Source organism: Daphnia pulicaria, chromosome 5 (genome assembly GCF_021234035.1).
Source record: "Daphnia pulicaria isolate SC F1-1A chromosome 5, SC_F0-13Bv2, whole genome shotgun sequence".
In the NCBI taxonomy this organism is placed as follows: domain Eukaryota; kingdom Metazoa; phylum Arthropoda; class Branchiopoda; order Diplostraca; family Daphniidae; genus Daphnia; species Daphnia pulicaria.
In genome coordinates, this window is record NC_060917.1 from 1,616,004 (window position 1) to 1,642,177 (window position 26,174).

Consider the following 26,174-nt stretch of genomic DNA (forward strand, 5'->3'; position numbering starts at 1 on the left):
TTTGAGCAACAACATGTCGGCCTGTTTACTTCTCCCCCTAGGCCTTCCTCTGTGTACCTCCCCACTGTAGCATCACTCTGATCAGGTATTTGTGACGGTCCGTCGTAAATCAAGACAAACACGGTCACGGCTGAGATTTTTTGTCCGGTTGGATAGGCAAAACCCTTTTTCTTGAGAGAAAAGCAAACGCCATCTAACGAAAAGGCCAAAAATGTGTTGGTTGCGTTTAACATTTTATTTTAGATTTCTCTTTTTCTTTTCTCCATTTTAGGGTGGCGAGGATATAGGAGGCGGTTGCGGGTAGAAATTAACTCGATACATTCGGATGATGCCATTATCACAGGCTTTTTTCTCAATAATAATAATAATGTAAGATTACGTGTCGCCCCGTTGGCCAAACGAAGAATGAAATCCAAGTGTGATATTACTACAATATCGGGATGGCGAATATTGGCAACAACAACACAAAATTGGCGAGGCGGAAACGACGACCAAAGGGAATGACGAGATTAAAGTCGATAATAGAGGCAAAGGAGGAATTGACGTTCGCTTTTTTGAAAAAACAAACAAACAAACAAACAATCGATTTTACGAACTCAATCGAAGGTTATGTTCTGGTAACTAGTATTAGCAGGAGGGGTTTGGCCCTTCAGACCAGACCAGTACTGAACCATGGAAGATCGAAGACGTCCCGAAAAGGACTCGGGATTACCGACGTCTTCTTCTTCAAAATCAAAATCGGCCACTTCTATCCTCAAACTGCAAATCAAATTACAAAATTAAACTCTGCAATCGTAACAGGACACAATGATGACGTACTTGCGACGAGTATAAAAGTAAAGTCCAATTCCAAAAGCGATACTGACGATTGCCACACAGGCGGACGCAATGGGGACCACCACTAGGGAGAGTTGAGCCTTGCGGTCAGCTAAAGTGGAATTTGTCCAATAAATCATTCAAATTTTGATTCTGGCACGAAAAACAGTAATACCTTCATAAATGTTGACTTTGAGCGGAATCACTTGGTAAAACACTTGATTATACAAAACGACGGGCAGAATGTACTGGCCAGGACTACTGAAATAGTGCAGCAACTGGACTTCGCATTTATTAGTTTTGATCGGAAGCTCACAGCTGGCATTGGCTAGAATAAAACACTGCATTAGAAATCTCTTCAAACAATTATTTGAATCTAACGCTGTTACTAGTTTCGTTCATGAATCCATCAAACGCCCAGCAATAGTAGAACGGAGCTGATCCATTGCACGAAATGTTCATGTTCATAATGTCACCGTGTTTCAGCCAGTTATTGCCGTGAATCGAGACATTACTAATAGGATCTGTAAATGACACCTTATGAAGTGTTATCTTGAATCAATCGTTACACAAATATGATCTACCTCGAGCTTGCAGTTCCAAAGTAAAAAGAGCGACTTTGTAGCCAATGAAACGCTCATAATGAGTGTAATGTGACCGACGTTTGCTTCGGATAACCAGGACAGAAGAACTATTGGTCGGCAAAGATGTCGTTAAGGCAGTTGTCGACGGTGCAGTGGTAGGCTCGGTTGTTTTAATAGTCGATGGAGTCGTTGAAGTCGTAGTTGTTGTGGCTAGAAAATAATATAAAAAAATACTTGAAAATAAGCTGATAATTAAAAAATCAAATAAGACATACTAGTTGTTGTAGGCTCAGCGAATGTGGCATATACATCAACCATAACGGTATGATTTTTCACTTCGGTGAAGTTGAACTTCAATACTGGTGTTTTTGTAGTTCCATAGTTGACATCATTTACAAACCAATAAAATATAAGATCTTGGGCTTGATTGAGAAAATGTTCAGGATCATGAAATTTAACTACTAGTTGTGTTTCTTCCCCAGTCGAAACAAAATGGGGTGACAAATGTTGAGAAGAATTCTTCTGAACAGCAGCAATATGCCCATTCAATGTTTCTAAAAAAATAAAAAATAAAACCTTATTGAGCAAGAATACATTTGAATAGATCTACAGTCAATACCAGTAAGCTCAAATGTGGTTGCCGCTGATCCCTGAGGCATTGGAAATATGAATTCTGTCTTGTATACAGTAACATGCATTACATAATTTCCTTTTTTATATTGAGAACTTGGGTAGCTGGTACTAAAGTTGAATGTTGCTACATTCAAAGTTTCTGTCTGTATTATGCACAATTTAAAAAAAAAATTAGATTAGCTGATGTAAGTGAATTCTCTGAACAATGGCTTACGGTAAAGGACTGTCCAAGTTCATCATAAAATGTACAATAAAAAGGACCTGATGGAACAATTCCAGAAGGGTTGGACAATACTACAGTGAAGGTTATATTGGAATCCAGGACAGCTGGACCATTATTAATTAAATCTACTTTTAATCTGTACCCTGAAAAGGAAATGATGATTCATAGATTAGAAAAAACCTTAAAAACTAGATAATTTCTTTGTCACACTGCCTTACCGTAAGCATCTGCCAACATGAAAGATGAAAATAAGGAAAAAAAAATTAAATAAAAGGAATGATAATCCATTTTTATTTTAACGTGTTAAGAAAATCTTGTTTACGAATTCTATCACTCAGTCGTCAATGTTCTTAGCTTCCGTAATTGCGACAGTTAGTTGTTTTTATGGTATTGAGCTAAACATCGCCATCTACTGTTCGATTTCCAAAATGGTATTAAGCTAAAAATCGCCATCTACTGTTGATTTTCCAAATTTCCCTATAGTCATTATCGTCAGTTTTCATTTAATTTCTAACAGCAACTGCCGATAAATGTATTAGAGATGTGCAAAGTAGTTCAAACTTCAAAATAAATATAGCAAATTTTGCAAAAGTAAGACATCTAGCGCTAGGAGGAAGAAAGTTTTTAAATAGTTTGAAAATAATTCCCGCCTAAAATGTGAAGCAGGGTCCCAACTTTTGGGTCCGTTTCGCACAGCTGTTTCGCATTTTAGGCGTTTCGCGTTTCGCGTTTCGCTTTCGCAGTTTAGGGACGCCCCCTAGAAACGCTAAATTGTGAGGGCCAGTTGGATTGTTGGGATTCCCGAGCGTTATAGCTGGGATTCTGGCGGCGTTATCCCCAAATTCCTTCAGAATTTGTTGTAGGTCACCATCAGGCTGGTAGACAAGACTCAAGAGGTCTTAAAAGAGGATTGTCTGATGCGAGTTTCTCGGAAAAATCAGAGAGAAACTCGCACGCAGACATGAAGGCCTGAAAAAATGAAAAATTTACAGAAATGTAACTAATTACTACGATGATATGACGAACCTCTTCCCTAACCAGATGATCATCTGAAGCAATTATGAGCAGGGTCATGAGCGAAATGTAGTCATTCAAATGATCTCTCAGTTGCTTTTGTTGTTGGCCGGCAGACGTTCCTCGTCCAGATCCATTTTTTAGCTGTCGAAGTTCCCATAAAATGACAGAATAGCAGGCTGAAATGCAGTGTATTATAGCCTGAAACATTTAACATGTATTACTGTGTGAAAGTAAACAGGTAAATAATGTGTTACTTCAGGTGGCATCAGGTTTAGATCTATAGATTCTTGAACAGCGTTGTAAAGAGGATCCCACATTTTCCATGTCCATGGTCCAAGATTGCAACACGAAAAGAAGATATCAACTTTCTTCGAACTGGAAACCAGGGCAAACACCTCCTCTTCGTCGGGTTTTTTGTCCTAAATTACACAAACAATATTTTAATATTTTTTTTTATGAAACGAGAAAAAGAATTAGTCAATATACTTACACTATTGATCAGTGCTACATGAGAGTCAAGAACTTCACGCAATTTGTTAAACAGACGATTCATTAAAGTACTTATGACGTCACATCGAGAGTAGATGGCGTGATCTTCATCACAAAGAACTTCCAAAGTTATGGCACAGATTTCAAGCACTTCTGTTTCGGTGTATGTCTCGACAACATTTTGCATCAGACCCAATAACGATTCAAATCTCTGTAAACGAGAAGTAAAGCATGAGAGAAATTTGTTCCATTTAATACACTTAGTAAAAAGAAACAAACCTCTTCTTGACGTGAGGTAGTGTAGATTTCCAAATTGAAGAATTGAGGGATCCACAGGAGGTTTGCAACTTTTTCAGGATCCTTGATGTATTTCCCGAGTAACAGAGGAAGGGTTTGTATAAAATGTTCAGTTAGTCGAACACGATCATCTTGGGCTTGTTTGGTTTCTTTCGCGGTCGTAATCTTTAAAACAAAAATGCGAGATTCACACACAAATTATTGTTTTTGCATGATGAGCATGTAAAAGATATGTGGCAGTTACCTTTCTTGTAGGTGCGCGCCCACAGGGTGACTTCCCAGTCGCGGCTTGTTCGATGCAACATATCATCAGTTCGATCAAACTTGTTTCTTGCTCATCATCTAAAGACTCTTCGCCTGGCCCGGGATCTTCCATTAACAAATCCGTCATGCACTCCCAATCTTTCATCATTTCATTTGAATCAATGAGGGAGTCGACCAAATATGCTCCGTGTTCAGGCAACTATGAAGATTGTAAAGTCATTAACCTATTTTAAATGTTACTTGACTGTAATTTTACCTCAGACTCGATGAAAAATTGAACCAAATCCCGAATGAGAGGTGTATTAGGCAGTCTCTTTTTACCACGGTGAGTACGTAGAGCCGGGGGACTGGTATCATCGAGTGTGAAAAGCCGCTCGTTGAGAAACTCACCAGCAGCTTGCGCAACGGCTCGATGGGAAGAGAACACCAACTCATAAACAGCCTCGCAATCCTTATCTGACAATATTTCTCGATGATACTTATGAATGCTGGAGATCAAGCGAACAGCCTGGACGGCAACATCGTACTCTTTGTCTAGTGTCATCGAAACGACACGATCCTATATAAAATATTTAAAGTATTGTTGGTTGGTTAAGCAAAATTAGGTAAAAATATTCACCTTAAATTTGCTGGTGAAAAATTCCAATTTTCCCTTAAGTTCTTCTGAAACATAGAGCGGTTGGAGGGCTTGAAGACATTTTGAACGAACATCGCCAACTTTACAATTAAGATCCCACTTAATGTACTTCAGGAGGTGAGAATCATCCAGAAAATGTTTAGGGAATCGCTTTATCCAAAAGACTATTTCTCCCATACAAATGGCACGAATTTCGGGGACGATATCTCGATAACGATCGACAAAAACTGACTTGAATAAGTAAGTCAACATGGATTTAACGGCATGGAGGTTTTCATCGAATTCTTGTCGTTCTTGAAGCATCTCTTTAAGATGACCAGCACGGGTTCGTGTGTGTATTTTCTGCAACTCAACTTCATACTGACGAGACGTGTTATCAAGATGAATCGATACAGTCAGAGCCACTTCAACCAACGCGGTCATGAATTTCATAGCTAAAACAAATATTTTGACATTAAGTGAAGATGAAACAAAAACAACCTATTTATATAAAATAAAGTTTACCAGCTAGTGTAGCAGTATGACGAAACACTCTTACTTGTGAATCAGAAATACTAGTAAGTAGCGAAATTACATTATCCATGAGGTACTGATCATAAATGATGGAATATTGGCATTGCTTCACAAGTGTCTGAACGAAGTCACAGAAGTTGCTTCGAAATTTTTTCCAATGTGAACCAGACATGATTATCGGGTACTCATCACTTTCCTAAAGGATTTAATTAGTCAAAATGAAATCAACAGTTAAATAATGGATGAAATAAAATGAAAAGAGTATATTATTTTTCATCAAACTCTTCGGTCATATGACGGATTATAGCAGCATATTCCATGCTACTTTGCATTTGAGAGGTTATTTTCCCTTTACATCCAGAAGCACTAATGAAGAACTGCATTATGGCACGCAATCCTGAGTCACGATCAGCTTTGTACTGTTCAATCCATTCATCTACAGTTTTCTGCAATCAGTAATTGAATAAATATTAATTTTTAGAAACACTATTCTAATCGAGGAGTTTAGTGGTTCAATACCTGAACAGAACTTTTGCCATTTCTAATAATACAGAATAAAGTGTTTTCGTCTTCAACAGTAAGAGGTTTCTTCACAGCGGCAATTTTCCTTCGAGAGGCAGGGCTTGGAGAGGGTAAAGGCGACTCTTTAGAGCTGGACATTATGCTTGAAGAAAAAGTTGGGGAGCCCCAAAGTTAACCTCGCGTCAGTCGCGTATCAAAGAAATAAATAAATGACGTCGTCTGTGCCTGAAAACCTGAATCGAATCATGCCCAACATGGGATCTACTCTCTAGGTATCATCTAAATCAAAACAATAACAATTTGGCCTGATTTGGCCTAAAGAAAAACCTACCCACTGCCCGATAGATGACGCGGTGAGTCGTCCTCTCGTCGCATGTCGCACCTCCTCAATTTCCTCAATCAATTCTCCTTGCAGGTCGACATGGGGCGAGTGGGCGACGTTCAGTAAGCCGAGCTCGTGCCCGCAAGGCCTCCAGCCTTAAATTGGGTAAACTGCAGATGGCCAGATGGCGTCCATATATAGATACCGAGAAGCGTCTCGTCCGGAACAACAGCGTCAGACTCAAACCCGGGTCCCAGCGCCACACCCACAGTCGGATATTTTTCCACTCGACACCCACACGTCCCCATTAGAATCAGCAGCAGTTCACTCTACGCAGTTAACACGGCTCAGCATTTAGCAACGAGGTGTGATTTTCAATGATTCTTCTTATTCTGGTAACTGGAATTTGGCCAAATCATTTATTGCATATCGGATTTTTATTAGAAATCAAATCAAGCCGGAGCAGGTCGAGTGCGTTTTGAACCATTTTGAACTGAAATACACGACCATAGCCGACACGTGTCCGATTTTTCCCGACTGCAATCTCAAGACATTCAATTCGCCGTTTCGAACGATTACGGGCATTTGCAACAACATCATCCACCTGGCCACGCCCCCTGGGGTGTGCCGAGAACCCAATACCAACGGGCTCTCGCCCCGAATTACGCAGACGGTATAAAATCAAGATAAAGTTGATTGATGTTCGATGATGCTGATGATGTGTGATGTACTATTGATCCGACAGGTATCTGGATGCCTCGACGAGCTACAAATGGTGGCGAACTTCCTCAGTATGTATATAATTCATTCAATTTGACTGACGTGGATTGCTAATTTCATGATTACATAATTTTCCATATATGCTTAGTCCCCGTCAAATTAGTGATTCGCGACGTCGCGCGTCATGCAGTACGGCCAGTTTATCGATCGTAGGTGCAATTTCCCGATAGGGATTCTATCGCCAAAGACCTGTTTCTTGACCCAACCCAACCCAACCCACACCAACAGATGGCGTTGTTCCTCGTTGTTTATTTCATTAATGTCTTATACGATTTTTTTTTCTTAAGAGTTAAAAAATTAGGAAATTATGATCATGTTGTGCAAGACAAGGTTTTACATGGAGCCGTCGCATTTAGATTTTTATATTGCGACGAAATCATAATTATATACTCGAATTTGTGTTTTCGTGTTTTATTAAACTGCCGTTAGATGGTTCTGACGCATTGCTATAAGGCCGTGCTATATAAACACAGCCTATTATCTAGTCAAGTCGGTCTTCTGTTTTCCTTTCCATTTGCAGTCTTCATTCGAAAGTAATGGCAATGGTATTCTCTTCCATCAACCAGCGGCCATCAACGGTAGAATTAAGTAATTTCAATACCACATTGGTTAAAGAAAAGGGGGTTTTTAACCACTACAAGTCTGTTGTTGAATGCTGTTTGATTAATTATCGATAGTGTTTTGTGTTGCAGATGCAGAATAAAATTACAGAAATGACCAACAACAGTGAAGAACAACAGACCTCATCTTCCACCAAGGAGACCATCATAGAGGTGGTAATTCAGCCACCAACAACAGAGGCCAAGGTTGAATGTGATGCTCCCCCGCTGTGATCACCACTCAGCCAGCACAGTCTAAGTATTCTCTTTGCTCGCATTTTGTTTTTAACCACTACACTGTTGTTGAATGCTGTTTGATTATCGATAGTGTTTTGTGTTGCAGATGCAGAATAAAATTACAGAAATGACCAACAACAGTGAAGAACAACAGACCTCATCTTCCTCCGAGGAAACCATCATAGAGGTGGTAATTCAGCCACCAACAACAGAGGCCAAGGTTGAATGTGATGCTCCCCCCGCTGTGATCACCACTCAGCCAGCACAGCCAATGCTTGAATACGATGACAGCATTGCTGTGGTCATAGCACAGCCAATGCTTGAATACGATGACAGCATTGCTGTGGTCATGTGGGAAGCCACCGTTACTGGTCGACGCCTCATCGACGAGATGGTCAACCTGGGATCATTTTACGTGGCACAGGAAGAGAAAGCAGAAGGGCACGATTTCAACGAGTACGTCATGCCGTATGGCAAGCTACCGCTGAATGTAATTCGCAACTACAATCTTCGCATCGTTGACACGGGTCGTTACCGCATGCTCAAGGAGATCCGCAACAACATAATGCTCAAGTCCAAGAACGAGGTGGCCGCCTGCAACGATTTCGCCTCGTGGCTCATCAAGCTCCGAAAAGATAATTTCACCGACAAGAAAATTGTCTTATAGTCTTCTTTTAACCACGCCACTCCCAAGATCCTTCAGCTCTTCTAGGTATATCGCCATTTAGTTTCTATTTTTAGACTCGTTTTTAACATTCAGTTTGTTTTAGGCTTTGGAACGTTACCGTCTTCTTGATGATGCCAACAAGATTTTGCTTGGATGTGTTAATGGCTGGGATCTGCTCCGTCAACAGGTAACAATTGAAATAGTAACAAGTGAATTGGTTAGATTTTCTAACGTTTCAATCGAAAACAGGTGCATGATTTGAAGGATGAACATCGCATGGTCCTTAAAGCTTTGGCTGATCATCACCTCGGAGTCGACACACCTTTGGAGAGCGCTGTTCAACGTGCTCAATCAAGCACTTCACAAGATCCTTCGCAAGGTGCATGGCGGCCGCATCAACACTGGGGTACTTAAGGAGAACCTCATCAGTTGCGATCATTTGCTCGAACAAGTCAAGAAGATCAAAGAAGAATTGAATAAGGAGGCTCAATGGAGACCTGTATTCGCTGACATGTTTCATCAAGGTATCAAGCCTCGCCGGCGAGCTGGATTCCTCCGCCATATGCTCGTCGAGTCGGGCATCACCTATGCAGGCCTTACGGAAACATTCAAGGTGAGTTTGTTTTCTTATTTTCAATTCTTAACCGGATAATTGAAATTTCTTTTGCAGGACAAGAAAGATGACGGTGTGGTCGAGGTCATCAAAGAGAACATCAAAGGCAAGAATGAAGCCGACGTGGAGGAAGTCATCAAGCTGCTGAATCAACACCTTGCGCAGCCAGACAAGCCCGTCCGACGCGGTAGCGGCCGTCGAGCACCCCGTACTCGTTCCCTTTGCACCGCCACGGACTTAAAGAAGCAGCAGCCTGCGTCCAAGATCGAGCCCGAGGAAAACAACAACGACCCTGTCAAAGTGATTATGGATGTTATTCCCAGCACTCCTGCGGTCCTGTCCGAAGTTAAAAAAGTCCCTCTCTCCTCGACTCGCCTGAAATTACTTACTGCCTCCCGCCCCACTTCCCTTTTGTTTTTCACTTAACTTGTCTCGTTTTTTGAGAAATTTTGATCTTGTTTCCACTTAATGAAAACCTGAAGCTGGCTCGTAAGAGCAAAATCTCTTGTATTGTGTTCGACTTGACTTGTGCTCATATAAATGAACACGGTGTACTTATGATAATGGAAGTGGTGGTTCCTGAGAAGGAATAAAATAAGGTTAGGGACATAATCAGAGAGAGAGCGAGTAAAGGTTTAGCTACCTGTGAAGACAGGCTACACACAAGGTGAGAATCACTCGTACACAGGGTCAACACCCAGAGGTGAATAGGCCTGGGAGGGAACATACATTATAATTAAGGTGATTGACATGAATTCATTATTAACACATACCAATTAGTGTCCTTATGACACACAAATGCCGGATATATCGTCACACACTTGATACAACTCGAGTGACGTCTCTGAAGAAACATACGACACAGAATTAGTAGGGAAATACAACATAAATTCATGATCGAAATACCTTAGAATAAGAAGAGTAACACACACACACACGCGGGTCCTTAAACCCAGTAAATGGACTTTGGGCAATCACGGACAAATCAGTTTAACACGAGAGAGAAAGAGTGAAAGCCCAGAATTCAACGTGGTTTACAGACGACATTAACTGACATTTAAGAGGGGGAAAAGGAGGGAGGGAAAACGTTGCCAAGTTTAAGACGGGATGCGCTTTCGCCGATCCATCCTCCCCCGAGGCCGGCTCGCCGGCCGAGCTGGATTCCAATAGACGTAGTTCCGTCTTCGCCGGAGGACTCCAGTTGTTCCGGAATAAGTTGAGCACAAACAAATGGGAGCGGCTGGCACCAGAAGACAATCGCTCCATTCTCACTTCACAATCTCTTTCTAAATTCGGCTCACGCTGGAACCTCCTGAGAATGCTTTGGAAGCGATTGGCGGCCATGAGTCGATTATTCACGAGGTCCGGCTCCCCTTCTTTCCAGATGATTGGCACCTCACATTCGACGAATAACCTCCAGGTCTTCTCCTTTGCCATCACTAGAGTTCTGCGGTCGTCGGCTGATGCACATCCGGCGGTGAATTTGGTTCCAAACGCCTCGGTGTGACAGAAACGACGAACTTCCGCTGTCAAATTATCCAGGAGGGTCTGGCCAGCGATCGTGCAGCTACGAATGGATGTGACCTGATGGCTTCGGTTGGTAACTCCTCGCACGATCCAACCAAGTCTTGTTTTGCAGGCGATTGGCTCATAATCGCGTCCTTCTCTGGTCTCGCGCGGCAACAAAAGATGCAGATAGTCTATACCTACGAGAAGATCCAACTTTCCTCCCACTACTCCGACCGGGAGGTCGCGGAGATGCGGCCAATTCTGTTTTTTCTTACTCCAGTCCGTGATCGGAGTTGGGCTGGCGACCATCTTCATTGTTGAACCTTCCATCTTAAAGATTTCGCCAGATTCGGCGCGTAACTGGAACTGGACTCGTTCGGACTGGTATCGGTCGATGACTCCGCCGACACCATTCACCGTCAACAACTGCAGCGGTCCTTGCAGCTTTAAACAGGTCGCGAAGGCCGTCCTAATCAAGGTGGTGTCACTGCCTTCATCGGCGATAATATTGGCGGGCACCCAGTTACCATCCGCAGTTTGCACGCTGAGTTTCAGCATTCCCAATGCCACTCTCTGATGGCCAATAATCCGAGCGATTGAAGGACGGGCTTCTTTCTCTTCCAGTATCTCGCCTTCATGCAGCAGAATATGATGAAAATATCTGCATTCGGGTTGTCTGCATCGCCGCTTGTTATGACAATCTTGCACTGGGTGTCGGCAGCTAAAACAGCTAAAACACAACCGATGCAAAATACAGAAATTGATCCGCTCCCCCACTGGGAGAGCCTTGAAACTTTCACATTCTTGAAGCCAATGCTCCTTCTCACACTTATAACAGAACGGCTTCTTAGTTGAAACAGCTCCTGCTCCTTCGGACGTCTCCACGGATGAATAATGCGTATTGGCTCGACGTGGGAAGTTTCCTCTTGATGTTGCTGGACTGTCTGCATCAACTTGATCCGCTGCTATGCTGTAGGCGTTCAGATAATCCGATGCTCGCTCACAAATCCAAGTGCCGAAATCGTTGAGGCTACGAAATTCCAAACGGCCACGTCGTCCTGCATTCCAATCGAGTCGATCTTGCTGATTGAGCCTGAAGCATACTTTCTCGATTATATCGGCTGATGACGCTTCTCCAATCCTGCTGAGGTCGAAGAGATGAGTCCGTACTCTTTCGGCAAAACGTTTGAACACTCTCGGTTCATTCTTGAATTCTATGCGCTCAATGGCCTGGATGTGGGCGGCCCGCATAACGTCTCGTCTTCCAAACGTCTCCTTCAGCCGTACCAGCGCCTGCTTGTAGGCCGATTCGCCGCCACCTAGGCCGTAGACAACATCCAAACATTCGCCCTTGAGGTAATGTTTCAGCAGCGCCAATTTTTCTCCAGGGGTTTTCGGCGTGTCATGTACTAACGCGCGAAAAAGGTCAATCCAGCCAAACCACTCGATGGCCTTTCCAGTATAAACGTCCAATTCTGCAGATACGGCAGAACGGGAAGAGAACTTGCTATGGACTGGAAGTAAACGTCCATTGTTGTAGAGATCGATCCAGTCGTCCGGGGCTTCTTGCTTGTCGTTCAGGTTTCGCTGCTTGTTCAGCCATTCTTCTGCTGCTGGAGACCGTTTCTCTAGCTGTTGACTAACGGACGAGTAATGATCTTGATCTGGTTGACGGATATTCAACTGATTGAGAGCCGCTTGAGCAGCTCCGGCTTCTTCCCAAAGGGCTTGGGCTCGCATTCTAATTTCTTCACATTTCCTTTCAGCTGCTGCGACTTCTTCCTTGTGAGCTTGCTCACGCTGGGTGGCTTCTTGTTGCGCTTGGTTGCGCCGGCCGGCTTCCGACGGTGTTATGGGAATAAGGGGCGGATTTGGGACGGGTAGACCGTCGTGCGGGTTTACTACCGATGCCTCTTCTCCTTCACGGCTTGTCAGATAAGCCCGGGCTGCCGCAATGGCCTCGTCGCATTTGCCCACGTAGGTGAGATGTGTGCTATCTTGACGCTCAGCTTCGTCTTCATCTTCTTCAATTGCTGTAATTTCGGTCTGTAGGACTGAAGTTCGGAGAATGAGATCATTGAGATGCACTATCAGTGCTTTCGCGTTTCTCCGTGAACCTGATGAGTTGACTATTGTTGTTAAGCTGCTGGTGGCCCTCGTGACTTGCTGCCGTAATGTTGTCCTCTTCTTCTTCAACGCGATGAAAGATGCATCGTCCATAGTGGAAGACGTCGATGGACGAGGTTTGGTGGAAGAAGAATCTCAACCTTGAGATGGCTGGCAATGGTCTCCCCAACGGAAGATGAGTGGCTCGGAAGGCAGTGATCAATTCGAAGGTAGATGACAATCAACCGGATTCGGGCTCGATAACGAGTGATGAAGTGTAGTACAGCACGAGATCAAAGAATAAGCTTGCCTAAAACGAAGCTGAATGATGAAAGGAGTCTCGATGTCTAGACGGCTGGTCTAGGGTGTGTAGAGTGAGAAGAATCTCGACGGCTAAACCACCTCGTCGAGGAGAAGAATCTTGAATCAGCTGTGACCGACCAGAAATTCGGAATGAAGCTGAAGATGAGAAGAGTCTCGACGAATTGAAGGCAGGTTTAGGGCTCAGAAAGAGCAACCAACGTTAAACCGCCTGGATAGTGAGAAGGATCTCGATGAAACAAGTAGGATGCAAGAAGAATCTTGCTTGACGTGGAGATAGCTCCGGTTCGAAGGACCAAATGTTTCCACTTAATGAAAACCTGAAGCTGGCTCGTAAGAGCAAAATCTCTTGTATTGTGTTCGACTTGACTTGTGCTCATATAAATGAACACGGTGTACTTATGATAATGGAAGTGGTGGTTCCTGAGAAGGAATAAAATAAGGTTAGGGACATAATCAGAGAGAGAGCGAGTAAAGGTTTAGCTACCTGTGAAGACAGGCTACACACAAGGTGAGAATCACTCGTACACAGGGTCAACACCCAGAGGTGAATAGGCCTGGGAGGGAACATACATTATAATTAAGGTGATTGACATGAATTCATTATTAACACATACCAATTAGTGTCCTTATGACACACAAATGCCGGATATATCGTCACACACTTGATACAACTCGAGTGACGTCTCTGAAGAAACATACGACACAGAATTAGTAGGGAAATACAACATAAATTCATGATCGAAATACCTTAGAATAAGAAGAGTAACACACACACACACGCGGGTCCTTAAACCCAGTAAATGGACTTTGGGCAATCACGGACAAATCAGTTTAACACGAGAGAGAAAGAGTGAAAGCCCAGAATTCAACGTGGTTTACAGACGACATTAACTGACATTTAAGAGGGGGAAAAGGAGGGAGGGAAAACGTTGCCAAGTTTAAGACGGGATGCGCTTTCGCCGATCCAGATCTTTTTTTAAGTTTACAAGTCTTTCATGAAACAAACTTGCTTGTCGCTTTTGGTTATGCTTTTCTTCTTACCAGAGATAACACTTGCAAATTTATAGATATACCAGGGAGCTTTTTGGTAATTGTTCTAGTCTTCTACTAAAATCAATCCAGGGTGTATATGTCCGATTAAATTGTCTCTGCAGTGCCTTTCATACTTGTGAGTTGATCTCATGGAATGGAATACAAAATACTCTGAGGAAATTTATCGTCTTTTATTTGTTTTCTTCTCAACAAAATTCTTATTCTTCATCTTTTATGCAACTATCGAACATTTCTTTTAAGTTGGGATTCTCTATAAGGCGGCGGCGACTCTTTCCTTATCGTTGATTTGTTTATTGACTGGATGGGAATAAAGTAAAAGAATATTTTATGAAAGCTTTTTTGAACATTTCAATATGGTATTAGGACTTACTCTCTTCTTCTGTGCTGTGTTTACCCTCTGCAATAACTATGTCCAATTTGATCCTTTCCACCACATTTTTCTGAATCTTGCCTCTCAGGCAGAGGCCAATAAGGCTGGCAAGTGAACAATGAGGAACTGTAGGATTGAAATCCATTCTAACCAAGTAACCATTTTCCTCAAATGGTTGTACTTCCACAGATTCATCTGTAATATAAACCAACAGCCTCTTTTGACACTAGAGTGCTCCTGAGTGCAATAAATTTTACCATAAAGGATAAAGGGAAAATCGGAAAATCAAAATATAGACTTGAGGAAAACTATTTTCTAATTGTTGGACCACTCCTATCGGGAAACTCGCGCGCGCAGCAAGGGATCGGATTTAAAGTTGACTCATTCTATACATTATGACTGTCATTTGCCAATTTTTATTTCAGCCGACATGCTGGAAACCATGGAATCTAAAACTGGTATTGTATTACATATTGTATTATTGGGCAATATATGGCGGAAACTGTTGGTCCGAGTCTAATAAATATTTGGTTGTTGATTTGTTGTTGAAGCCGACGGAGCGTCAGTGCCTTGTTGCACGGACGATGCCCGATGGTCAATTTCTTGACGAGGGCGACCTTAGTCACGGCAAGTGCATTCCCATCGAAATTCCCCAGGACGACCCGCTTTACTCCTTGTTTCGCCAACGTTGCATGCAATTCGCCCGTTCCGCTACCGCGTGCAGAACCGACGGACGCCTCGGCCATGTTGAGCAGGTCAGTTGGTTTTATTTAGATTTTTTTTTGTTTTTTGTGATTGGGCACGTTGTGAAAGTGATGATCGACATCAAGTGATTATGCTAGTTCACTTTTGATTGCAGATGAATCAAAACACCCACTATCTGGATCATTCTGGCCTTTACGGCTCCGACCATCAACTGGCCGGTGAGCTGAGGACGTTCGAAAAAGGCGCCCTCAAGATATTTGTCCGTCCTCGCTAAGGTTGCCACCACGACATGGACTTGCATCCACCCGACAACGAAACGGATGTCGATTGCGCCTTGTCTAAGGCCATGACCGGAGTCAATCCGCCTCCTGAAATCAAATGCTTCAAAGCAGGTCTATAAGAAATGATTTATAATTTAGATAATTATTACCCAGATTTATTTGACATGGAATCGCGCACTTTGATGTCATGCAGGCGACGACCGAATCATAGTCACTCCCTACATGGTCGCCTCGCAAACTGTTTTCCTGCGGGAAAACAACGGAGTTGCCGAATCGCTGGCGGAACTCAATCCGCACTGGGACGACGAGCGCCTCTACCAGGAAGCCAGGCGTATTCTCATTGCCCAAATGCAGCACATCACCTACAAAGAATATCTCCCAGTCCTCATCGGTCGGGAGAAGATGCAGGAGCTTAGCCTGTTGCCACTCCAAAAAGGATTCAGTCGCGATTAGTGGTGGCAACTTAGTTTTTTTTTTTTAAACTAGGTATTACTATTACTAAATACCTAGTATTTTAGAAAAATAGGTATTACTAGGAAGTATTACCTAGTTGTGAGGCGAAAAATCAAAACATGTGTTATCAGTGTGTTTTTGCACATGACTTATTTTTGTTTATCACAAGATAACACTGATAGATATACGTTCCTCAACTTCCATGGTGTAGTGGTTATAGTACTCGGGTGCAGTACATGTTGAGCGAGGATGTTCCGAGTTCGAGTCCGGTTGCGGGCAAAAATTTTTCGAAAAAAGGCTCTCAGGTACCGCAAAATAAAAAAGGGGTGATCCCTCAAGGGACGAGGGGTGGGCTCAGGGGTGCGCAAAGGGGCGGCCAAGGACGCTACGGAAGCCCGGTAAACCAAAAACTTTAAAGTCGATTTACTCAGGGATGCGTTCATTTGCACAAACTTTCCCATACACCATTCGAATCGGCTTAACGAGCTCTATCGAATGGCGTTAAGTTTGATTAGATTGGAGATTCCGTGCCACTCTAGGCCACTGCCCAAGATTTAACGTATTTTTTTTTTATATCATTAGGCTCCACAAGAAGAGATAACAAATGCTTACAGAAGGCTGAGTCGCATCTATCATCCAGATAAACATGCAGATCCCCTAAGGAAGAAGGAAGCTGAAGTGTTATTCAACAAAACAAAAAGAGCCTACGAGGTTCTGAGTGACCCCCACAAGCGAGCCATTTATGACAGCTTGGGAACCAAAGGGCTTGAAACTGAAGGATGGGAAATTGTACAAAGGACAAAAACTCCACAAAAAATAAGAGAGTAGTATGAGTTCCTTGCCCAGCAAAAAGAAGAGCGTGACTTTTCGGTGCGCAGGAAATTCCTACAACGAAAAACTGATGACGTCAAACAGCTCTCGCATGAGGTCGGCTCTCGTGAGTGATTTGCATATCCCAACGTAAAAGTTTCCCAGCGCTGCGGAGCGATTAGATGCTGGTGTAGTAGAGAGATAGAGAAATGGCTTTTAAGTTGCTCGATTCAGAATCGAATCTATTAAAGGTCAAGCTCGGAATAATGATACACTTTAACACTTTACGAGCACAGTATATTTATAACTTGGTTTGTATTTCGTTGTATCCCAATTTAACAGTGAAAAGCAATTGACGTGAATAGATTACAGAAAATCATAAATTAAATTATCACACTGTAGATAGGATGAACAAATCACACAAAATGCTGAATAATATTTGTGCTGTAGTTGCATGGCTGGATTTCAATGTTGCTGTCAAAGACGCAGGATTAACAAACTTAATTTGGCTTTGACGTATTCCTGGGCTGCGCTTGTGCATGCGGTTTCGTCTCCATTCAGTTTGCCAGACGAGCGGATCCAATTTTCAGCTTTCTTGGCTACCAACATCCATGTGGTCTGCAGATCAGCTAGGGCGATACCCATGAACGCCAGAGCGACAGCGGTTGCCCAAACTTGTTCAGAGTACGAATTCTTTTCTGCGGCTATGGCGTAATGAAATTGAAATTGCTAATTTCTGCGGTGAATTTGTTGAAGGAAAATACCTTGTTTGATGTCCTCCAATGTTGTGTGGAGAAGCTCAGCCAACGCCGATTCCAATTTAAACGACCCATCGAAATTTTGGCATGTAATGAGTTTCAGCAACTTGTCGTCGTCTGTGTTGCTAGTTTCATTTTCAGTTCCCTCAGACGGACTGAGTGTAAACTGGATGTCATCAACACTGTAGTCGTCGACTTCACAGTCCACATGCTCAGCTAAATTATTTCAAACAAAATTAAAACATTGCCAGTTGTAATCTGTAGAAAGGTTCTTAAGTGTTCTTGGAAGCAGTACGTACTGTAATCTGAGCAGGAATCATCAGGAATGCCCATAGCCACGTCACAAACACCTGAAGAAGCTCCAAGGGCTTGATAACCACCGCAAGCGTGAGCTAACTGAACAGGAACGTCACGCGACTTCATCATCATCCAGGATTCCTTCAGTTCCTTCTGCTCTTTGGGATCAACGGCAACATAAGAAGTGTATCGAGACGCCAAACCTACATAAAAGACCAAGCATTAAATGAATTCATTGCTTACGTACGTGTTTGACAATGCGGATTACCGTATTGACAGCCTAGTTGAATAATTTCTTGTTTAGTCTCAGTCGACTTGGAATCTTCAATCGAATCGGGATCCCCTTCACTGTCTTGTCGGGCCTGGATCAATTTCTTTGCCGCTAAACTAAATGAAACGAATAATTGTAGACATAAAATACAAAAGATTTTCTTTTCCCGCAAGTTCTTTTATAATTTACCAATGAATAAGTTGTCCTTCCTCTGAATTGGATTCGTTCAAATGGACTTTCAACGTTAGGGGACCCACAGGAGATTTTTCAATAACTTCAGCCCATTTTGGCACGTGAGCATCTTCTGTCAGAAGAGCGTACACAATCAGATGCTTCCCGTCAAAAACTGCAGGAACCTGTCAACGAAATGTTTTCTTGTTAAACAGCTGAAACAAAAATCTGAATTTAGTGGATCGCTACCATATCGGCGGTTGGTGCTTGGCGGAATTTCAGTTGCGGTTTCTCGGTAGGAACAGGCGTCCCAGATTCCAGCGGTTAACCGAATCCCATCAAAGTCTTTTCCGTTTGAACGGGTACAGCGTTGGCAGTAGCCAACTTTTGCTCAGTTTCCTCGTGACCATCCCATTTGATTTTGATATCTGTTTGTCAATTAATATATGAATAAAATGACTTAAGGTTTAAACTAATTGATGTTCCTGTCTAGGTGGTACCTGAAAGGGCTGGCTGCAAAGAGTCCTGGAGCTGTTGCATGACTTTCTTTTCCAGGCGTTCTTCCAGTGACGCAAATAGGGCAGTTCCATTACCAGCTCGTGCCATGCCTTCAACCAAATAATGGCTGGCGCTACTCCCCAAACCTGTTTATAATAACAAATGAACTAAAATGTTTGCCTCCAACTTATTTTGAGAGATATACCTAAGGCGAAAACTCGCGCTTGCCCATTTTGACGGCGGATTAGGCCCAAGATTTCATCTGCGTTGGAGACCTTTTCATATCATAAAAATAGTTTCACAATTGATCATTAAAAAAAAAACAATTTAATAAGCAGTAATTTTACCTCTCCATCCGTTAGAACAAATATTTGCCGAAAGTAGCCTTCGATGGATGGTTTCTTGAAAATCGTTTCCAACGGATGAAATATTTCAGTACCGACTAAATTGGCATCGATGCCTAAGAAGAATCGGAAAACAAAAAAGATATTGATGGAAGTGAATTTTTCGTTTATCTTGCGTAAACATACTGTCAACATGCTGCTTGGTCAGGTTTAGTACGGATTCATCATATTTCCTGCTTGCGGGGAAAAGTTCTTTGTACGAAGATCCGAAACCCGCAATGTTAACCTTTGAGATGCGAAAATTGTGGTGTTAGTAAATTAAAATACGAAATATACACGATTTTGAATTAATTATGCTTACGTAGCAGTCCAAAGGTAGTGAATGGAGAAAAAGCTGTAAACATTTTAAATTGATAATCAGTAATTTTACCTAACATTCGGGAAAAATTATAAAATAATACCTGTAGTGCCTGTTTAGCCTGATTTATCCCTGATCCACCCATAGAACCCGAACGGTCCACAAGAAATATCAACTCTGTCTTCTGTTCGGTCAACTTGAAGCTGGGAACTAAGCTTAGCATTAATGCAGTAGTACCCTTTGGTGATTTCTAAGAAAATTTAATTTGAATAAAGAGCCTACAATATTTTCCAATTGGGAACCATTGAAGTTTACCTCGCAAATAAGTCGTGACTGGTTTGGCTCGGCAACTTGAATGTAAACGACGAGGTCTCGATCCATGAAGGTCACAACATTGTCGAATCGTAATGTCCCATATTTAGGCTAATGGATATCAAAAGAAACAATTAACAATCTATGTAATTCAAATATATGTCCAATTCAACAACTCAATCTTACCTTATTGACAGCGTCTCTATAGTAACAGCGATTTTGTGGGTTGGAGAGCGAATTTCTGTGATGGCTGAAGCCATTTGCACAGTTGCGTTAAAATCCACTTGATAATTCGATTCCCTTAATTGAAAAAGAAAAACACAATTGAGTTGATTTTATCTAAAATGTTCACAGAGACGAAATAGTTACTAACGTTGAGTATTTGATTGTAGCTAAATCGGCTGCAGTGCTGGATTTATCGGTCGGAGGAATGTAACGAGGAGCGATTGTAGTCGGTAAGTAAAACCGAATTTCTTTACCCTCTACTTTTAATTCTGTGACGTAAGTCAAGCGGATTTTGGCTCCAGATCCAGGTGCCAAATTACCAACTTTAGCCTTTGAAAATTTGTATTGAAAGATTAGAAAAACAAATACCATTGCATGACAATGTCATGTTTACCTTGAAGACATCCGGCAATTTTTCTTCAACTAAAAATGCCGAGTGTCCGCTCTTAATTGCTTCGTCATAATCGGTTTTAGCTTGTTCCGTTTCCTTTACGACACCTTCGATTACACGCCCATCTACTTCGGCAGTGAACTTAGAAACTCCAGCCCCTGTGATTCATGAAAACAGCTGTTAATCTCGATAACTAAATGTTAATATTACTTTAAACTGCAATACCTTCATCAAGAGGAAAGAGATAAACTGCTTCAATGGGTTGATTTTCCTTGTTGACATATCGTTGCTCAATGGTGACCTCGGCAACCAAATCGACGATTCGAGCCTGAACCGAAACCCCAATCAAAGGAACCGGAATTGACTCACGTTCGGCACGTTCAATTATCAAACCACAACATAGCATTTTGAAGCTTCAAAATGGTAGAACTCTGGAAAACAAGTAGCAATTTCTTTACAATTCATTAGGTCTAGTCAAATATTACAAAAACATTCAGAAATTATGTTGGTACTAAACTGAGTCTGTTTCTATGTCAGGTTAACATCTACGTAATACGTGATAACTCAGAACTTACTTAGGCCTACTTATACTAGAAGCATGGTGTATTAGTATGGTGGGGGAACTTCGGCTATCTCGGCTGAAGCCAGTGGTCACCTATGATCAGCGCTGCCTGGTGGACAATTTGGAGAATTGAACCAATGACATGCCAAAGAATTGAACCCAGAATAGGTGACCAGCCCTGCAATTGGCTTGCCTTTGTCACTAAGCTCCGCCTCTTGTCCGGAAACTGGCTTCATTCGAGATAGCCGATTCCAACAAAAGTTCCCCCACCATACTAATACCATGGACTACTAAAGCCACAGACTAAGAGGGTAAAGACTACGAACGGCTATAAACCCCTTGAAGCGATGCGCGTCCTATGCCGTATGGTGGCGCGTCGAGCACACTCTACCAAAGCCATTATTTTTCCTTTTTCCCTACTGATATGAGTCTTCACACACCGTAAATTTGTAAGTGAACCATTAATATTTCAATAGTGAATTTTTTTGTAAATATAGCTTAGATATCCCCCATGTTGTGTGAATTTTTTCAAATTTCTATGTGATCTCTAGACACAATCTAAAAATTCATTTATTAAACCCCCTTTTGCCCATTTTCAAGCCCAGGAAACAGTGTTTCAAGATTTTCTGAAATGGGCCTGAAAATCGTGAAACGCTGTTTCCTGGCCCTGAAAATGGGCAAAAAGGGGGTTTAATAAAGGAATTTATAGATTGTGTCTAGAGATCACATAGAAATTTGAAAAAATTCACACAACATGGGGGATATCTAAGCTATATTTACAAAAAAATTCACTATTGAAATGTTAATGGTTCACTTACAAATTTACGGTGTGTGAAGACTCATATCAGTAGGGAAAAAGGAAAAATAATGGCTTTGGTAGAGTGTGCTCGACGCGCCACCATACGGCATAGGACGAGCATCGCTTCAAGCATTCCTCTTAGCCCTATCCCCGATCGTAGTCTTTACCCTCTTAGTCTGTGCTAAAGCTAGAGGACGGGACACTTCGTCAATTCCTATGTCGGCTACCATTTTTTTTTTGTTACAGTTATCAATAGAGCTTTAGAAATGAGCTATAGTCTATTAAATTATCCCTATGCGGCAAATATTTAATTTCGGTGATATTTTAATTAGAAATTGACGTAGGTGTTCGTTAGTTGTCGCCGCCTAGCGGTGATTGTTGGTTTACCACTCTATGATTATCTGGTTTTGTTTTGGTTTGGTTTGATTAGGTGCGTCTGCTATCTGTGATTCTCTGGTGATTCTCTGGATTCTGTTTGTTTCTAAAAATCATAGTTTAGAATTCTTAGCGCTAGGTGGAGACAACCAACGAACACCTCTCCCGTCCCCTCAAAATTTAACCGCAAATATCTTTTAATTTAATAGCTTCACAAGAAAGGTGCTTTGGAGACTTAGAATAGCTTTTTAAATCTCTATCGATTGACCCTTCTTAAAAAAATATGATTAAAAATCCACCCGACAAGCTATAACACGGCGGGATAGGACGAGTGTCCCGTCCTCTAGCTTAAGTAGTCCATGCTAATACACCATGCTAGAAGCAGCAACTGCAGACTGTAGTCAGCCAAGTGCTGGAGCGCACAACCATCCACATGTTTTGCGACATTCAGGCGATAGATGGCGCGGTGAACGAACGAATCGCCCTCGCACAGTCGCACCTCCTCAATTTTCCCTTCTTGCTTCCATATAATTCTAGTTCGTCTGCTATTCCCCAGCCGTAAAACGTGACAACTGACAAAAAACAACTAAAAAATCGAAAATGATCTCCACAAAAATTTTTTTGTTGCGGTCTGTTGTTAGGTATTTATGCAATTAAATATATTAAAGTACGTTCAACAATTTTTTGAATCCTAATAGGCAAAAGGTTGTCATTTCCAGCAGCATTCGTTTTCGTACGATAACTCAAGCGGCGTCGGCCGAGAAAATACAGAGGATCGTCAACGACATTTCCCAGCTTACCCTCATCGAAGTTGCAGAATTAAACCAAGTTTTAAAAACAACTCTTAAGATTCCTGATGCTCCAGTAATGGCATATGGTGCAGGTCTTGCTGCAGGCCCAGTTCAACCAAAAGAAGTGATTATCTTGAAAGTTTTACACATTTTCCTTCATCTATGATTTAATTTCCTGTTATTTAATTCTAGGAGGAAGAAGAAGCTCCTAAGGCTAAAGTTCAGACCATTTTTACAGTCAAACTCACGAAATTTGATGAAACCAAGAAAATTGCTTTAATCAAAGAAATTAAAAACATTGTTGAGGGAATGAACCTTGTTCAAGTAATATTCAATTTGTGAAATTTATGTGTTTTCAAATGTTAATATTCTGTTTTTTTTTTCTCTAGGCCAAGAAATTTGTAGAAACTCTCCCTGCAGTTGTACGAGCAGATATTCCCAAAGACGAAGCAGAGAAACTTTCATCTGTGATAGCTGCTGCTGGAGGTATTTGTGAAATTGTTTAATTTGAGTATGTTTTGTAGTAAAAACCAATAAAATAACAAAAGACAGTATGGGTTGAGATTTTCACTGAAATAGTTTAGTAGTTAAAAAGTGAGGTGAAAGGGGAACAGGTAAAAAGGAAAATGAATTGATTATGTACAAACTGTAAAACTCATGTCATAGTTTTCTATATTATCTTGTAATTCAGTTCAAACCCAGATTGATTTATAACATGATCTGATTGAAATATTAAAACAAGTTGGTTTGAAGGCGATAACAATGTATCTGGTATGCTATATCCAGAGTGAATAAGTAAAGGTAAATCCGTTATGGGGTCCATGATCTGGAAAAAAAAAATAAATCTTATATGTATCTAACGCTTTTAAAATTGTTATTTAATAGTTACTGTTAAGAAATCTCTTCCAGGTTCAGTTTGAAAAGATTCAAAATTAATAACAATTTTCTTGTTTACGTCAGCTGTGATGATCCAGCGGCACTTTGCCGATGATGGATAATGAGCTGGAAAGTCAGGTGTTTCGATTGTTCCGTCAGTGTAAAGGACTCCTCCACATGCTGGAATGGGATCCACGGAGTAGTAAAGAGCAAAACCAGCGAAATTTAAGCTGCTATCCGTGGTGAAACGAACGGTTGCCGTATTCGAAGTAGTTGTAAAAATTTGACTTAGGCTATCATTTCCAGTTAGTTCGACAATCAACCGGGCTGAATTAGAGATTCCATCATAAATCTGAACCAATCCAATGTTTGCTGAAGACTAAAATGGACACATTAATTATTTTTGAATGTCTCCTTACAGAAACGCGATCGTAGCCTTGTTCAGTCCTAAATAGTTTGTAGAATTGGAAAAGGATGCGGTTAGATGAGGGTACTTGGAAATGCCATTTACAGTTTAGCATGTCATCGTAGTTTGAGGGATAGTTTGGAGACGTGATATTTCCAAATGAATGGGTAACAAAACCTCCGCAAACTATTTTTAAAACAGAAATGTAATATTTTAAAGATACATTTGAATGCAGCTAAAAATAATTTAGATTCTTACAGCTTGTTGTTTCTGTGACATTTAAACTGGCTATCAAGGTTTCATTTTTTTCAGTCGTCTCACCTATTACCGCACCAGCACCCAGTAGCAAAACTACAAGTATTTGAATTGCAAACTCAATTGCGGGCATTCTTGAACACTCGCCGTGAAACATCGGAATGCCCCTAAATATTTTCATACTGTCCATAAAGATAATAGAAGAATTATTTACGTAACGATAACGCGCTTGACAAGGCGATAAAATTGATCCGCAGACGTGCAGATAAAGAAAACCATACAGTAATAATACGGCAATACTAGCGGTAAAGCAATCTTTTCATTAAAACATTTTGTGGCTCTGATAAGAACCGTTTGTCAGAGTTAAAAATGAGAACGATGGTGATGACGAAGTGAAGTAATATCTGCCATCCAGCGGGAAGGCATGATTAACCGCCAAAACCGTAGAGAGTTCGGCCCTGCCGCTTGAGGGCGTAGACCACGTCCATTGCTGTTACTGTTTTTCTCTTGGCGTGCTCAGTGTATGTAACAGCATCCCGAATCACGTTCTCAAGGAAAACCTTCAATACTCCGCGAGTCTCTTCGTAAATGAGACCAGAGATACGCTTGACTCCGCCACGACGAGCTAGGCGACGGATGGCTGGTTTAGTAATACCCTGGATGTTGTCTCGGAGAACTTTACGATGTCTTTTAGCGCCTCCTTTGCCGAGTCCTTTGCCTCCTTTACCGCGACCGGTCATGTTGTATTTGAGTTTCTAAATAGACCTGTGAACAGAACGAAAAGTAAAAGATGAATGTTGAAATGAGACGATAGATTGGCCCTTTATATACGGGAAACCTAGCGGCAGGTTTCACTTTCTAGGCCTTTCGAACACCTTAAAAACCACCTAAGGCGCACGCCAACATTGAGGTGAGGTAAGCAACAAGTTTGATTGCGGACAAAGGCAAAAGATACCTCTACCTTTCGCCTCTTATATCATACTCTTCCTCCTTTTTTTTTATTGAAATTTTAAATCAGTTAAACGCCCCATGTAGTATCATACTTCACATTTATTGTATAATGGTAATCCAAATACAATTTAGATTACTGCGAGAAAAAAAAAGTTTCAACAAGATTCCTCCAAATCTCGACGATTTTATTTCCAAAGCCGGATTCAAATTAAGTGTCCTTATCTGGTTCAAGGAAGGTGTGGACCTCATGGGTAGTTTATTTTTGGGAAGGTCTCGCGATAACTGCATGCAAGACTTTAATGGCGTACGTTCTTGGATGTTACATAGTAATAATTTCTAGTCAAGGACTATCTTTTAGCCTTTAGTTGGATGGCGATCTTGCGCATTGTTCTGTTGGGGACTCATAAATTGTTGGCACAAGTAATCAAAATGCCGGAAGCATTCGAGGGTGAAACGACGCCAAGTAAGCTCAAGGGCTGCTCAAGGGTGTGGTCTTCTTCCAACCACCAATTTACTAGCCCTTTTGGTTTACCTGTTGGCTAAAAGTTCTTCTTTCGTTTAGAGCCATAAGGAAGACGACTAGTTGGCGTGAGCCAACCTGACTGATTTCAAGGTCGACCGCGTGAATCCGGATTTTTGTTAGGGGTGGGCACTACGCTTCGCTAACAGTTTTCACGTGTGCATTCAATCTCGATGTTGCTGAAGTGTAA

At 41.7% G+C, this 26,174-nt stretch overlaps 8 protein-coding genes, 4 long non-coding RNA genes and 1 pseudogene across 16 annotated transcripts; 3 read left to right on the plus strand and 10 right to left on the minus strand.

Moving 5' to 3' along the window:
- Positions 1-220: 220 nt before the first annotated feature.
- Positions 221-2,638, minus strand: LOC124341076 (transmembrane glycoprotein NMB-like). The gene is made up of 9 exons (XM_046793995.1): positions 2,475-2,638; positions 2,248-2,399; positions 2,020-2,176; positions 1,676-1,954; positions 1,401-1,610; positions 1,206-1,340; positions 992-1,144; positions 820-928; positions 221-759 (listed from the first exon to the last, which is right to left on the minus strand). Exons 1-9 carry the CDS (start codon positions 2,542-2,544, stop codon positions 597-599), a joined length of 1,428 nt encoding a protein of 475 aa, XP_046649951.1. The 5' UTR covers positions 2,545-2,638; the 3' UTR covers positions 221-596.
- Positions 2,639-2,860: 222 nt separating this feature from the next.
- On the minus strand, positions 2,861-6,211 carry LOC124340877 (annotated as a pseudogene).
- Positions 6,212-6,528: 317 nt separating this feature from the next.
- On the plus strand, positions 6,529-15,812 carry LOC124341362 (chorion peroxidase-like). Of its 3 annotated transcripts, none has more exons than XM_046794447.1 (7): positions 6,534-6,682; positions 6,762-6,990; positions 7,063-7,108; positions 7,186-7,246; positions 15,001-15,033; positions 15,127-15,330; positions 15,435-15,554. In XM_046794447.1, exons 3-7 carry the CDS (start codon positions 7,071-7,073, stop codon positions 15,552-15,554), a joined length of 456 nt encoding a protein of 151 aa, XP_046650403.1. In that variant the 5' UTR covers positions 6,534-6,682; positions 6,762-6,990; positions 7,063-7,070. The 3 variants fall into 3 exon arrangements, 2 of the variants coding, with proteins under 2 accessions (XP_046650402.1, XP_046650403.1); XR_006918227.1 differs by adding an exon at positions 15,755-15,812 and having other exon boundaries at positions 6,546-6,682; positions 15,001-15,330; positions 15,418-15,672; XM_046794446.1 differs by having other exon boundaries at positions 6,529-6,682; positions 15,001-15,330.
- Positions 8,423-8,924, minus strand: LOC124341532. Its single transcript, XR_006918426.1, has 2 exons — positions 8,833-8,924; positions 8,423-8,593 (listed from the first exon to the last, which is right to left on the minus strand). It is a non-coding gene; the product is annotated as an uncharacterized LOC124341532 (long non-coding RNA).
- On the plus strand, positions 8,704-14,364 carry LOC124341292. 2 transcript variants are annotated; one of them, XM_046794338.1, is made up of 4 exons: positions 8,704-8,787; positions 8,850-9,213; positions 9,271-9,665; positions 14,121-14,364. In XM_046794338.1, the coding sequence occupies exons 2-3, from the start codon at positions 8,866-8,868 to the stop codon at positions 9,637-9,639; spliced, it is 717 nt and encodes a 238-aa protein (XP_046650294.1). In that variant the 5' UTR covers positions 8,704-8,787; positions 8,850-8,865; the 3' UTR covers positions 9,640-9,665; positions 14,121-14,364. The 2 variants fall into 2 exon arrangements, with proteins under 2 accessions (XP_046650294.1, XP_046650295.1); XM_046794339.1 differs by lacking the exon at positions 8,704-8,787 and having other exon boundaries at positions 8,834-9,213.
- LOC124341626 lies at positions 9,704-9,992 on the minus strand. Its single transcript, XR_006918547.1, has 2 exons — positions 9,857-9,992; positions 9,704-9,792 (listed from the first exon to the last, which is right to left on the minus strand). It is a non-coding gene; the product is annotated as an uncharacterized LOC124341626 (long non-coding RNA).
- Positions 13,484-13,772, minus strand: LOC124341625. The gene is made up of 2 exons (XR_006918546.1): positions 13,637-13,772; positions 13,484-13,572 (listed from the first exon to the last, which is right to left on the minus strand). It is a non-coding gene; the product is annotated as an uncharacterized LOC124341625 (long non-coding RNA).
- Positions 14,361-14,708, minus strand: LOC124341528. Its single transcript, XR_006918421.1, has 2 exons — positions 14,576-14,708; positions 14,361-14,502 (listed from the first exon to the last, which is right to left on the minus strand). It is a non-coding gene; the product is annotated as an uncharacterized LOC124341528 (long non-coding RNA).
- A 1,309-nt stretch (positions 15,813-17,121) lies between the features above and the next one.
- LOC124340617 (von Willebrand factor A domain-containing protein 5A-like) lies at positions 17,122-18,573 on the minus strand. Its single transcript, XM_046793182.1, has 6 exons — positions 18,568-18,573; positions 18,340-18,506; positions 18,148-18,266; positions 17,882-18,082; positions 17,589-17,798; positions 17,122-17,528 (listed from the first exon to the last, which is right to left on the minus strand). Exons 1-6 carry the CDS (start codon positions 18,571-18,573, stop codon positions 17,302-17,304), a joined length of 930 nt encoding a protein of 309 aa, XP_046649138.1. The 3' UTR covers positions 17,122-17,301.
- LOC124340619 (von Willebrand factor A domain-containing protein 5A-like) lies at positions 17,930-20,873 on the minus strand. Its single transcript, XM_046793183.1, has 16 exons — positions 20,675-20,873; positions 20,453-20,607; positions 20,207-20,388; positions 20,020-20,133; positions 19,915-19,944; positions 19,856-19,871; positions 19,625-19,771; positions 19,525-19,557; positions 19,350-19,449; positions 19,167-19,279; positions 19,025-19,094; positions 18,822-18,965; positions 18,571-18,749; positions 18,340-18,506; positions 18,148-18,266; positions 17,930-18,082 (listed from the first exon to the last, which is right to left on the minus strand). Exons 1-13 carry the CDS (start codon positions 20,853-20,855, stop codon positions 18,646-18,648), a joined length of 1,389 nt encoding a protein of 462 aa, XP_046649139.1. The 5' UTR covers positions 20,856-20,873; the 3' UTR covers positions 17,930-18,082; positions 18,148-18,266; positions 18,340-18,506; positions 18,571-18,645.
- A 1,740-nt stretch (positions 20,874-22,613) lies between these two features.
- Positions 22,614-23,527, plus strand: LOC124341374 (39S ribosomal protein L12, mitochondrial-like). Its single transcript, XM_046794461.1, has 4 exons — positions 22,614-22,826; positions 22,884-23,100; positions 23,169-23,300; positions 23,366-23,527. Exons 1-4 carry the CDS (start codon positions 22,786-22,788, stop codon positions 23,480-23,482), a joined length of 507 nt encoding a protein of 168 aa, XP_046650417.1. The 5' UTR covers positions 22,614-22,785; the 3' UTR covers positions 23,483-23,527.
- A 102-nt stretch (positions 23,528-23,629) lies between these two features.
- Positions 23,630-24,722, minus strand: LOC124341243 (deleted in malignant brain tumors 1 protein-like). 2 transcript variants are annotated; one of them, XM_046794260.1, is made up of 4 exons: positions 24,517-24,722; positions 24,272-24,444; positions 23,932-24,204; positions 23,630-23,802 (listed from the first exon to the last, which is right to left on the minus strand). In XM_046794260.1, exons 1-4 carry the CDS (start codon positions 24,701-24,703, stop codon positions 23,647-23,649), a joined length of 789 nt encoding a protein of 262 aa, XP_046650216.1. In that variant the 5' UTR covers positions 24,704-24,722; the 3' UTR covers positions 23,630-23,646. The 2 variants fall into 2 exon arrangements, with proteins under 2 accessions (XP_046650216.1, XP_046650215.1); XM_046794259.1 differs by having other exon boundaries at positions 23,866-24,204.
- Positions 24,723-24,843: 121 nt separating this feature from the next.
- LOC124341438 (histone H4) lies at positions 24,844-25,325 on the minus strand. The gene has a single exon (XM_046794540.1). It carries the CDS (start codon positions 25,251-25,253, stop codon positions 24,942-24,944), a length of 312 nt encoding a protein of 103 aa, XP_046650496.1. The 5' UTR covers positions 25,254-25,325; the 3' UTR covers positions 24,844-24,941.
- Positions 25,326-26,174: the final 849 nt, after the last annotated feature.

What these genes read in the sequence shown, in the direction of transcription:
- LOC124341076 (XM_046793995.1), bottom strand. Translation starts at nt 2,544, where the DNA reads ATGGATTATCATTCCTTTTATTTAATTTTTTTTTCCTTATTTTCATCT. An exon ending in AACTTGGACAGTCCTTTACC is followed by an intron (nt 2,177 to 2,247) that starts GTAAGCCATTGT and finishes TGCATAATACAG; the next exon opens with ACAGAAACTTTGAATGTAGC. An exon ending in CGCTGAGCCTACAACAACTA is followed by an intron (nt 1,611 to 1,675) that starts GTATGTCTTATT and finishes ATTATTTTCTAG; the next exon opens with CCACAACAACTACGACTTCA.
- LOC124341362 (XM_046794446.1), top strand. Translation starts at nt 7,071, where the DNA reads ATGCCTCGACGAGCTACAAATGGTGGCGAACTTCCTCA. An exon ending in GTACGGCCAGTTTATCGATC is followed by an intron (nt 7,247 to 15,000) that starts GTAGGTGCAATT and finishes TTTTTATTTCAG; the next exon opens with CCGACATGCTGGAAACCATG. An exon ending in GCCTCGGCCATGTTGAGCAG is followed by an intron (nt 15,331 to 15,434) that starts GTCAGTTGGTTT and finishes TTTTGATTGCAG; the next exon opens with ATGAATCAAAACACCCACTA.
- LOC124341292 (XM_046794338.1), top strand. Translation starts at nt 8,866, where the DNA reads ATGAACATCGCATGGTCCTTAAAGCTTTGGCTGATCATCACCTCGGAG. An exon ending in GCCTTACGGAAACATTCAAG is followed by an intron (nt 9,214 to 9,270) that starts GTGAGTTTGTTT and finishes TTTCTTTTGCAG; the next exon opens with GACAAGAAAGATGACGGTGT.
- LOC124340617 (XM_046793182.1), bottom strand. An exon ending in GAAGGACAACTTATTCATTG is followed by an intron (nt 18,267 to 18,339) that starts GTAAATTATAAA and finishes CGTTTCATTTAG; the next exon opens with TTTAGCGGCAAAGAAATTGA. An exon ending in TGATTCCTGCTCAGATTACA is followed by an intron (nt 17,799 to 17,881) that starts GTACGTACTGCT and finishes GAAATAATTTAG; the next exon opens with CTGAGCATGTGGACTGTGAA.
- LOC124340619 (XM_046793183.1), bottom strand. Translation starts at nt 20,855, where the DNA reads ATGCTATGTTGTGGTTTGATAATTGAACGTGCCGAACGTGAGTCAATT. An exon ending in GACCAAGCAGCATGTTGACA is followed by an intron (nt 19,280 to 19,349) that starts GTATGTTTACGC and finishes GATTCTTCTTAG; the next exon opens with GCATCGATGCCAATTTAGTC. An exon ending in TTGTTCTAACGGATGGAGAG is followed by an intron (nt 19,095 to 19,166) that starts GTAAAATTACTG and finishes TGATATGAAAAG; the next exon opens with GTCTCCAACGCAGATGAAAT.
- LOC124341374 (XM_046794461.1), top strand. Translation starts at nt 22,786, where the DNA reads ATGATCTCCACAAAAATTTTTTTGTTGCGGTCTGTTGTTAG. An exon ending in TTGTTGCGGTCTGTTGTTAG is followed by an intron (nt 22,827 to 22,883) that starts GTATTTATGCAA and finishes GAATCCTAATAG; the next exon opens with GCAAAAGGTTGTCATTTCCA. An exon ending in GCCCAGTTCAACCAAAAGAA is followed by an intron (nt 23,101 to 23,168) that starts GTGATTATCTTG and finishes ATTTAATTCTAG; the next exon opens with GAGGAAGAAGAAGCTCCTAA.
- LOC124341243 (XM_046794259.1), bottom strand. Translation starts at nt 24,703, where the DNA reads ATGGACAGTATGAAAATATTTAGGGGCATTCCGATGTTTCACGGCGAG. An exon ending in TGTCACAGAAACAACAAGCT is followed by an intron (nt 24,445 to 24,516) that starts GTAAGAATCTAA and finishes TTTTAAAAATAG; the next exon opens with TTTGCGGAGGTTTTGTTACC. An exon ending in AAGGCTACGATCGCGTTTCT is followed by an intron (nt 24,205 to 24,271) that starts GTAAGGAGACAT and finishes GGATTGGTTCAG; the next exon opens with ATTTATGATGGAATCTCTAA.
- LOC124341438 (XM_046794540.1), bottom strand. Translation starts at nt 25,253, where the DNA reads ATGACCGGTCGCGGTAAAGGAGGCAAAGGACTCGGCAAAGGAGGCGCT.